Source organism: Festucalex cinctus, chromosome 4, assembly GCF_051991245.1.
Source record: "Festucalex cinctus isolate MCC-2025b chromosome 4, RoL_Fcin_1.0, whole genome shotgun sequence".
Taxonomy (NCBI): domain Eukaryota; kingdom Metazoa; phylum Chordata; class Actinopteri; order Syngnathiformes; family Syngnathidae; genus Festucalex; species Festucalex cinctus.
The window spans coordinates 21,322,941-21,333,945 of NC_135414.1; the positions used below are offsets into that span (position 1 = coordinate 21,322,941).

General features: G+C 43.6%; 1 protein-coding gene across 2 annotated transcripts; it reads left to right on the forward strand.

Moving 5' to 3' along the window:
• Positions 1–287: 287 nt before the first annotated feature.
• Positions 288–10,855, forward strand: nod2 (nucleotide-binding oligomerization domain containing 2). Of its 2 annotated transcripts, XM_077519705.1 has the most exons (12): positions 288–990; positions 1,253–1,487; positions 3,444–3,872; positions 4,108–4,231; positions 4,568–6,311; positions 6,384–6,467; positions 7,089–7,172; positions 8,006–8,089; positions 8,165–8,248; positions 9,607–9,690; positions 9,759–9,842; positions 10,023–10,855. In XM_077519705.1, exons 3-12 carry the CDS (start codon positions 3,450–3,452, stop codon positions 10,093–10,095), a joined length of 2,868 nt encoding a protein of 955 aa, XP_077375831.1. In that variant the 5' UTR covers positions 288–990; positions 1,253–1,487; positions 3,444–3,449; the 3' UTR covers positions 10,096–10,855. The 2 variants fall into 2 exon arrangements, with proteins under 2 accessions (XP_077375831.1, XP_077375830.1); XM_077519704.1 differs by lacking the exons at positions 288–990; positions 1,253–1,487 and having other exon boundaries at positions 2,134–3,872; positions 10,023–10,854.
• Positions 10,856–11,005: the final 150 nt, after the last annotated feature.

The following is an 11,005-nucleotide window of genomic DNA, read 5'->3' on the forward strand; positions in this document are numbered from 1 at the left end:
ATCAGTCATTTTGCTATGTAAAGTTGGTTACTTGAGTAAAATTAGTTACTTGATAGCTATTTATCAGGAGAGTCATTCAGTCAATTATTTGGTTAATTAGGCGGCTTAGGCTATTAGTTAACTTACTAGTGAGTTAATTATACCTAGCTTGCTTGCTTGACATTCTGGTGAGGTAGTTGTTAGCTTGCTAGATATCTCATTAGCAAATAAGTCATTCAGTCAGTTATTATTATCATTATTATTATTATTATTATTTTTAATTAGATGTCCAGTTAACTAGCTAGTCAGTCTGTTATTTAGCTAGTGACACAGTTGCTAAGGTAGTTTGTCAGTAAGCTGCCGTTGACTTACAAGTATGTTCATGTAAATGTGAGTATGTCTCACTCGTTGCAGCTTTGAAGTGTGAATTGAACTCAGTGGGGTGCAAAATTCACTCCAAAAAAGCACGCAGTCAAGATGCTAAAGTGTTAGCAGCACAGGAGCAATGCTAATGTACATCTGTTCCACTCAATCTATGGCCTTTGAACACTTTTTTTTTTTTTTTTCCCAGGCCAGATAATAAGCAGAGCCTTTTTCTTCCCCCCAATCCTCGCGACTTCAAAGCCGATGTGCCACGGATAATGCAAATGATGGCAATACGCCGCTTACTCAAGAGCGGGAAACCAAAGTGTGGCGTGGGGGGGAGGAATTAATGCTAATAGGCAAGGGTTTGCCTTTTATGTGTGCCGAGAGGGGGCAAGAAATAAAAACACTCAAGATTGGTGTCGGGTGTGTTCAATTAGGAAACTAGAGTTTATGGGGTCAAAACCAAAGGTGAGGTGACCTTTTAGAGAGAGAAAAAAGCTAATTACAATCAAGCAGAGCTTAGCGGATCCTCTGAAGATGCTCCGTTGTAGCTGCTTGAACATGGTGGATCTTCACCCAGCCTAGACCATGGAATGGAGCATTGCTGGGTGGCACTACGCGGCTTACAGGACATCTCCCGCCTTGGTATGTCACTTTGAATTAAATGTTCTAATCTAGAGTGGTGTCATATCCTGAAACAGATGTTTCAGTAGTGTGTATGAGAGCGTTTTAGTTAGTTTCACTGTGTATGTGAGCAAAAGAAATTTTAGTTGTGTGTGTGTGAGAGCATTTCAGCATTGTGCATGAGAGGTAATTCTGAATTATGTCCCTGACGGCCCCTCATATCACGGCTGACTCCTTCTTTCTTTTGACTCTCTTTCTCACTCTCTCGCTTTCTCTATTTCAGTGAAACATCAAAGCTGGAGGCGGCGGCGCTTTGATGTGGCGGCGTGCTGTCGAAGGTACAAAGTGAACGCGGGGGGATGTCGAGCTGCAAGGTGCCTCTGTAGCACGGGGGGCCACACTTGAAAGCAGGGCCTGTGCGGCGGAGGCGCGGTCGTGAATGTCCAACAAGTCTCAAGCCACAGCATCATAAAGGTCAGAGGAAAGCTGGACGGGACCTTGAAGGCAGAGGGGTATTGGTGAGTGTAGCAAACCTGTCGTGAATCTCGTTGAGACTTAAGCAAGTCAGCAGTTAAAGTAGTTTGTGGTTATGTTACTATACAGGAGGGTCTCACTATAGCAAGCATGAAAGTGTGATGATATTCGTAGAACAGGAAATGAGGTCATGATGTACGACGTTGTAAAGACACTAGTTCGATACTGTTGGCTTTAGATAAGACGCCTGGGAGCCCAGGTCAACTGGGTGGGATATACAAGGGCCACTGGGACCAAATGTGTTCTAGATGGAACCAAGGTGGAAGCAAATGCAATGAAAACAGCAGGGGCCCTAAAACTGAACCCTGTGGAACACCATACAACAGTAGGTTAGAGTGGGACTCAGAACAGCCAAGGCTAACACAAAAAGTCCTGCTGGCCAAGTAAACCACTTTAGAGCACTACCCCTAATAGCCACCTGGTGCTGCAAACGAGCCAACAATACCGTGAGTGGTATGGAACGCTGCAGTCAGGTCCAGAGGTGGGTAATCCAGGTCCAGAAAGTAAAAACCTGCCACAGTTTAGCTTTAGTCACAGGAGGTTCTACTTGACCGATTGGTAAGTAACTTGTTTACCTGCTGGTTGATTAGATGCACCTGTGGCTAAAGCCAAACTGTGGCAGGGTTTTTACTTTCTGGACCTGGATTACCCACCTCTGGGACTCAGGTCCAATAGAACGAGGCATATATAGTCTGTCTTTTAGCCAAGTGGATGTCATTAATGGTGTGATGATAACCATACAACAGAAAATTTAATTTTTAATGGTTTAAAAAAAAAAAAAAAAAAGTGACGATGACCATAGAACAAGAAATTTAAATTTGATGGGGAAAAAAACATACCGGGAAATGGAGCATATGATTGCAACAAAGTGTGATAATTGTGAGTAGTGTGACGTCCTTTTTGTGTGACAGAGATTGATGTAATTTTTCACTTTTGTGACTATTAATATTATATATTTTTTTAAATGTTGCCGTAACATCATAGCTTGAATTTTAATGCATACAATATAGTAACATACATACACGTGCACCATGGCGTATTCTAATATTCTAGAGTGAAGGCTAAAGCTGCCATTATTGACCAGTAATGCAACAGCTACACCAAGTGGCAACAGAACTAAATTGCACCTACATTTTAATCCGCCTTTACAGCACACCTAGTCATACATTTCTTTTAAATTGATTAAAGTATATATTAATTATGCAATTAATAATTTAATATTACATTAATAGTCAACTATGGTAATTATTCAGTTAAAAATACTGTACAGTATGTTGCACAACATTTACTTGAAATATCTGCAATCATGCATTTTATTTATTTATTTTTGGTGTATATAATTATACAAAAAACACATATAAAGATATCAGTTGCCAATCTTATTAGAAAAGCCTACATACACTACCAAAAAAAGGAATGCCATTTTCTGTATTAAAATAACTCTACATCCCAAAATAACCTTCTTGAAGACTTGACTTAAAAGCTCTTTTGGCCTGCGCCACAGCAGTGCATACACATGAGAGACTTTACTACTTTATTGACCTCATTATACAGAGACAGTATCTGAATAACATTGGTATGAATATTATCTGTGTTTTTGATCAAAATGCACTGCTATAAACGTACTTCCTGAATGCAGAGGACCGTTTGCCCAGAGAGGATCCAGAAAGAGGAAGTGTATTGTTGTGTGCCTAATGTGCTAAAGCCCGAGTGTGTGTTTTGGTGCTACCGAGTCATAGCTCATGCAGCTGTAAGACTTTGCAACAGTTTCACTTTGTTGCGGAATGAGGAAGAAGATAAGACCGGGGTTTGAAAAGAGGCATGAGGGAAGTAGACGACAAAGTTGTGGCTTGCACATCAATATCAGACCTTCCACCAAGACAGACACCATGCCAAGTCCTTGCTGATATCCACTGGACTGTGCCATGTGTGCCCAAAAGGTGGCCATGGCCCAGGATCTGGTGCTGAAGCAACGTGGCGAGATCCTCCGCGGTTTGTGCGCCAGCGGCTCACCCGAGCCCTTGGAGAGGGTTCTGGATTTCCTTCTGGCCCGCAATGAGCTTTCGTGGGAGGACTACCACAACGTGCGAGTGCAAGGGAGGCCGCTTCACGCCAATGCCAGGCATCTGCTGGACCTCGTCTACGCCAAGGGAGAGGCCGCATGCCAGGCCTTCGCCGAGGCTATCCAGCAGATCCGGCCTGAAGCTCCGGGGCTTGTCACCAGGATGTTTCTGGCACAAAGGCCCAACCTGGTGGAAGAGCTCCAAGGCTGCGTGGACGGAGCTCTGGAAGCTCTGCTGGAATCGGGATCCTTCACTCACGAGGACTGTGGAGATGTACGCTTGCCCGTACACACACCCTCGCAACAGGTAGCACACCCCTCATGCTTTTCTAAGCATATTTATAAACATACTGTATAGTGTGGGGCATATTCTGCCATCGAACCCTGGGGTTCAATCGAACCAAGCATACGACCCACTGAGTTAAATTTCCCATTAAATGGTTATCGTTGCGTATTAAAAAAAAAAAAAAAAAAAACATTAGCCATCTTAAACTGTCATGCCAGTTAAACACTGTAAATAAACAATCCTTTGCCTTACTCAGGCCAGACGATTGCTGGATCATGTGAACGCCAAAGGCGAGTCGGCGGCTAACGTGGTGCTACGCTACATTGAGCAAAAACAACAGTCCGGGTGCAACCTGACGGCAGAGACGACCACACCCAAAGGTTTCCTATCATTTCATATATATATCAGCATTCCATCATCCACGTGTTAGTCAGACATGAGTCAGCATATGACTGTGCACTATTCACCCGAGAGAATGTTTACGTACTTTGATAACTGCTGCTGTGGACTCAGCAGTTACAACACCATTTTATTTTTAACAAATAACTTGAATTCATCTAAGACAGATTATAGCACTTCTGTTCACTGCCAGCCCAGTTAGAATGGATCATTGATGTCTAACGCCGTCAATGGCAACGAATGAGTTAGCAAGAGAGTGCTTATGGGCACTGCAGTTTCCTCACCATATTGATCCTTGTGTTCCCTCTGCATCATAGAGCTCCTTACATATCAGAAGAAGTTGCGCAGTTCTGTGTCGGCCCAGTCGAGCTTCCTCAGCACCTATGGAGGAACCGGCCACATGTCGCTGGACGACATCTACACTGAAGGCCAACTGGAGCTGGCACACGACTGCAAGGATCAAGGACATCTGGGCCTAAAGGACATCTTAGGTACGGTGGGCACTGTGAATGAGGAGGCAGACACGATCCTGGTGTCCGGGGATGCGGGCAGCGGGAAGAGCACCTTGCTCCAGAGGCTGCACCTTCTCTGGGCTCGAGAGTCCACCCTCCCCGAGTTTGTCCTCCTGTTCCCTTTCAGCTGTCGTAAGCTGAATTCGGAACTCAATGAGCTGTCGGTCCAAGAGCTGCTTTTCCACCACTGCTGCTGGCCCGACCGCGATCAGGATGAGATCTTCCGCTTCATCCTGGACTACCCGCACCTGGTGGTCATCACGTTTGACGGCCTCGACGAACTAAAGCAGAGCTTCTCGGACGAGCGCAGGCTCTGCTGCCCCACGCAGCAAGCCCCTGTGCACGTGCTACTGTTCAACTTGCTCCAGGGGTCCCTCTTGAAAGGGGTGCGGAAGGTAGTGACCAGTCGTCCGGAGGCGGTGGGTCCAACGTTGAAGAAGCATCTCCGTAAGGAACTCTTCCTTAAAGGCTTCTCTCCTGATGGCATAAACTGTTTTGTCAAGAAACAACACCACGACTTGTCGGTGGCCTCTAAAGTCCTGGCGTCCATTCAGGCCAACACGGCTTTATTAGGACTCTGCCACAGTCCTGTCCTTTGCTGGATTGTCTCGCAATGTCACAAGGAGCTGTTGGGCTGCGGAGATGGGACACCGCAGACCATAACGGATGTGTACCTCATGATCCTGCAGCACTTTTTGCAGCACCAAAGCCCCTCGAAGAGTTCCACAGGCGCCAGTTGGCTTCAGGAGCACCTAGTCGTCGTCTTGCATCTGGGTCAGCTTGCGTTCCAGGGCGTAGAAGCTTCCTGTTATGTCTTCGCTGGCGCCGACCTGGAAAGCTGCTGTGTTACGGACAAGGAAATATGTGCGGGTTTCCTCACCCAAAGCAAGGAAATGTCATCCCACCAGAGTCTTCGGTACGAATTCCTTCACGTGACAATGCAGTGTTTCTTTGCCGGGCTTTACATCGTTTTGTCCAACAACACGGATCGCTCCACTCTAACGAAGCTTTTTGAGCTGAGGGAGGCAGGCTTTAGTAGTACCTGCTTCGGGTCCTGCTTGTCTGTGGACCACCAACAGGGCCTAGCCGAAAACCCCAATTTACAAATCACAGCCACTTTTGTCTCTGGTCTCCTTTCCCAGAGACACAGACAGCTATGGCTGCACTGCGCCCCAACACCCACCGTGGAGAGGAAAGCGCGACAGGTGGTCCGGTGCCTCCACAAAGGCATGCAGAAACACTTTAAGTCCATCCCGAAGCCAGTTGAAGGAGAAAAGAAGAGCATGCACGCCATGCCGGGCTTCGTTTGGCTCATCAAGTGCATCTATGAGATGCGGGAGAACTCTATGGCCGAGGAGGCGCTGAGCAAGCTGGAAGTGGACCACCTGAAGATGACCTACTGCAACATCGGACCCGTGGAGTGCACAGCTCTGGCCTACGTGCTCCAGCATCTGAGGAGTCCCGTGGGCATCGAGCTGGACAACAACTCTGTGGGCGACGTGGGCGTGGAGCAGCTCCTTCCCTGTTTGCATATTTGCAAGTCCCTCTAGTGAGTATAAAAAGCATCCATACTTCATGATCTTGTTGTCAAGTAAATAATGTATCTCCACCCGTTCAACAGCCTCAGAAATAATAACATCACCGACGAAGGGATTCGCAAACTGGTCGCAAAGGGAACCCAGTGCGACAACTTCCAGAAAATTGCGTAAGACTTGTCGAAACGATATTACTGTGTAGTCTTGAAAGTAGACGTCCCAACGTTACCATTATGGCAAATCCTCATGATGATAATCAAATGTTGACGACATGCTCTGCCACACAATATGATGGTGCAGGCAAGGACAGCTTTGTAATAATTTAGTGACCGATCTGTCTTGTATACTCCGGATCATTTGAGTAGTTGGAATTCACCAAAGTGTCCCTAGATTTAGCCCAAAATGTCTGCTTAAAACCTAAATCGCCAACTTCATGTTCAATTTTGGGCATTGGTCCTTGAAAGTTCTTTGTGCTAATTTGTTGTAACTTCCCAGGGAGCGCTACTAAGTGACCTTTGGAGCAAGGAAGTTGTATTCAGTTCATTTGAAATACATATTTTTCACCTGGAATACACAACATGCCCGAAACACTTCCATTTTTGCAAGTGTGTGTGTTTTGGTGGCAGACATTCACATGCAACATAAAAAGCCTAAAAATAAAAAATAAAAAAAAAACTCTTGCTTTGGACTTTTGAGGGTCTCAATTTGAAGGACACACTTTTTGTAATGTATGATGTGCCAAAATTCCTTCATATAAATAATTTTGTCTTAACCACTGCGTTCCCTTTTAGACTCTTCAACAACAGGCTAACTGACGCTTGTACGCAACACATTTCTCATCTGCTGAAGATCAAGCAGAATTTCCTCTCTTTGAGGTTAGTGCAATGTTAGAGGTCCTGGTCGGAGGATACGCTAGGCTTGAAATCATGGAACGACGAGGTGACTGACTCGTGTTTGTTCATTTTTATCCCCGTATAATGATGTAATAAATTTTCCAATTTCCTTAGATGTGCTAAGGGCTAAAATTTTGACAGAATACAGAAATGGAATGCAGCGGCAAAGCCATGACACAAAGTCCATCCATCCATCCATCCATCCATCCATCCATCCATCCATCCATCCATCCATCCATCCATCCATCCATCCATCCATCCATCCATCCATCCATCCATCCATCCATCTTCTGATGGCTGTCAAAAACAGCTATACAATAACTCAAGCATCACTCACTGCTTGTGTGCAGACAAGCAGAAACATAACTGAGACTGTTTCAATGAATGATGCAGAATAATTGACAGCTTGGCTTACGTGACCTAAAATAGCAAAGACTATGGCTAGATAGCGGTAAGCATGGTGGAAATCAACTGTCAATTGAGTTATCATGGACTCCTACATTTCCTACAAATAAGTAAATACAGAAAAAGAAAATACACAGCATCTATCGACCAATCCAACCGTATTTTATAAGTCTTTAATAGTACAAATCTAAAATATACACAATATATTTAAATTGACGATCTGTATTGTTGCAGCTACACATTGCTCAGGTGTTCACCATGTTTTGACGTTTTCTATTCAGTGTAATAAATAAACACTGAAACAAAACAATGTGTAGACCTAGTGTTGCGGCCGCGGCCATTTCTGATACGTACGTGATGTTGTGGAAAAACTGTCTCATATTTTATCTGTGTGGTCTACTTCCTTTCAGGCTGGGCAACAACAATATTACGTCAGAAGGAGCCAAACAGCTGGCTAAGGGGTTGGAATACAACCGTTCGTTGAAGTATTTAGGGTAAGGTAGAGGATTATATGCTGAATTATGTATATTAAAAAGGTATCTTAATGGTGTAATATTACATTTGTTTAGGCTTTGGGGCAATAGAATCGGCGATTCGGGTGCAGAGGCCATTGCTAGTGCTCTGGAAGGCAGCAAAACGCTAGTTTGGCTAAGGTAGTATTTTCTGCTATCATGTAACATTCATTGAAAATTTGACCTAGTGCTGTTAGTATTGCATCTCTTATTTTTGTACATGTGGTTCTGTTGGTTTTATCAAGCTATGACCTCATGCTCTCACTGGAGGAATTTGAAGCCAAGTGTGAAGTAGTTGTGATGAGAATCAACACTTCCAAATCTGAGACCATGGTACTCACTAGGGGTGTTAAAAAAAAAATCGATTCGGCGATATATCGCGATACTACATCGCACGATTCTCGAATCGATTCAATAATCGGCAAAATCGATTTTTTTTTTATTTTTTTTTTATTTTTTTTTTAGGATTCACACCTTAAGCATGGAAGAATGTTATATGAACGGAACATTAAGCCTTAATATTTTATTTCAATGCTGTTCAAACATGAAACAAATTACAACCTCTATAAGACTGAAATTTCAGATAAATAAATAATACATTTTCATATAAATCTCTACTCTACAAGCTTACTGATTAGTATTTTCTAAATTTTAATGAAAAAAAATCGCAACAATCGACTTATAAATTCGTATCGGGATTAATCGGTATCGAATCGAATCGTGACCTGTGAATCGTGATACGAATCGAATCGTCAGGTACTAGGCAATTCACACCCCTAGTACTCACTTGGGAAAGGGCAGAGTGCCCTCTCCTGGTTGGGGTTTAAATCATGCCAGAAGTGGGGGACTATCTGGAGGTGTTGTTCATGAGTGAGGGAAGAATGGATCCGGAGATCAATTGGTGCAGTGTCTGCAGTGGTGTGGACCCTGGAGCTCAGCCAATCTACGTTCCTACCCTCACTTATGGAGAAAAAAAAATCACGGATACAAGCGGCCACTGTAGGGTGTCCGGGCTCTCCCTTACAAATAGGATGAGAAGCTCAGTCACCCGGGAGGGGCTCAGAGTAGCGCTGCTGTTCTTCCACATTGAGAGGAAGGAGCCAGATGGGGTGCCTCGGGCATCTGGTTAGGATGTCTCCTGGATGCCTCCCTGGTGAGATGTGTCATATCCCACAGTAAGAAGGCCCCCAGGGATGGCCATGGACATGCTGGAGAGATTGTCACCCAGCTGGCTTGGGAACACCTCTGAATAACCCTGAAAGTCTGGACGAAGTGGCTGGGCAGAGGGAAGGGCTTCCCTGTTAAAGCTGATGTCTCCACAACCGAATCCTGTATAAATTTGAAGAAAATGAATGTGTTTTAACTCGAGTGAAAAAGCACTGTAAATACTTTCCGGATGCACTGGAATAATAATAGGAGGATACACTCTTGCGACACAATGTAGTCATCAATAACATTCCCCACACTTGATAACGTCATTTTTTTTTTTATAATGACAGCTTGGTGGGCAATGGCGTGGGCAGCACCGGAGCTCATGCCCTGGCCAAGATGCTCAAGAGCGGCACATCCCTGGAGGAATTATGGTAAGATCAGCTTCCTTGCGCAAGTGCTCCACCCTTCAACTAATTTCTCTTCCTCTTCTCTGTACAAGGTTGACTGAAAACTGTATCACCAGGGAGGGAGTGGAGTGTTTGGTTCAAGCTCTGGAGCGTAACACACGTATCAAGTCAGTATGGTGAGCAAAGACGCATGTATTTTTTTTCCCGATTTTGTGGCACTCCTTGAAGCCACAGCACTTTTAGCATCCATCTTGTCTAATGAACAAAGCTGCCCTGTCCGCTGGACATACTTAACCCATCCCTGTTGCATACAGTCAATCCAAGCTCCTTGCAATTGATGATGTATTCTTTTGCAGGTTGAGGAACAATCATCTGAGCCCTGAGGAGGTGGAGGAGATGACACGACGTGAATCAAGACTCATCTTTTGATAATGCTTTTTTTAAAAAATAGGAAAAAATATTTATTAAAATGACAACAAACGTGTTAACTGTTTTTAGCCAGTGTTCACAAACACTTTTAGTGTGTTTTATGTATGTTTATGCACTTTAAATTGGAGCAGGTTGGATCGTGACTGATGACGTTCCATCGAGATCACAAGGACAAGGATGTGAAATCAGAATGGTTTAAAAAACAAAAAACAAAAAAAACATGGTCATTGCCAATAGTGTGTTGGCTGGTTGTAAAGGTCCTTGGGAAGATTACATTGACCTGGCAACACATTGCCTACAAACTGAAATCTGATTGGAGCAAAAAAAACGAAAAAAAACAACAACACACTACTGGAAGCTGAACAGCCAATACGCACTATGAAATGAATATAGTCGACTGGAAATACTTTACTAAATTTTCATGTAAGTTGTAATGTAGATCAGTACTTCTGATTGTTTAGGAACAGAAATGGCCACTGATAAATATTAGTCCTACAATAGGGAAATTTGATAGCAATGGCTCCAGTTTATCTGTTGGCTCTTTGAAATGGGGTAACAGGCATTTGAGGTGTGGTGTTATTATTTTTGTTCAAAAGGACGATAGTCAAGCGTGACATAGAGGCATGGAATACATTCGAGTAGAGGCCACTATTTCTTGTACTTCTTCCTCAAATTACATTTTCCATGTTTGAATAAAAATGAACTTACATCAGAAGTAATTTACAAGGAGAATGTTTGGTTAAATATGCATATTTAAGCAAAATATAAACTGTTGAGTGTGTGGACTTTTATTCAGAAACTATAGCATATTTATACTTCAGCACACAGTATATATTTTCACAATTATTATTTATTTATTTACTTAGTAGACAGTAATGTACTGTGAAGTTATGGTGCACCCTAACTACGC

What these genes read in the sequence shown, in the direction of transcription:
- nod2 (XM_077519704.1), top strand. Translation starts at nt 3,429, where the DNA reads ATGTGTGCCCAAAAGGTGGCCATGGCCCAGGATCTGGTGCTGAAGCAA. An exon ending in CAGAATTTCCTCTCTTTGAG is followed by an intron (nt 7,173 to 8,005) that starts GTTAGTGCAATG and finishes ACTTCCTTTCAG; the next exon opens with GCTGGGCAACAACAATATTA. An exon ending in AAAACGCTAGTTTGGCTAAG is followed by an intron (nt 8,249 to 9,606) that starts GTAGTATTTTCT and finishes TTATAATGACAG; the next exon opens with CTTGGTGGGCAATGGCGTGG.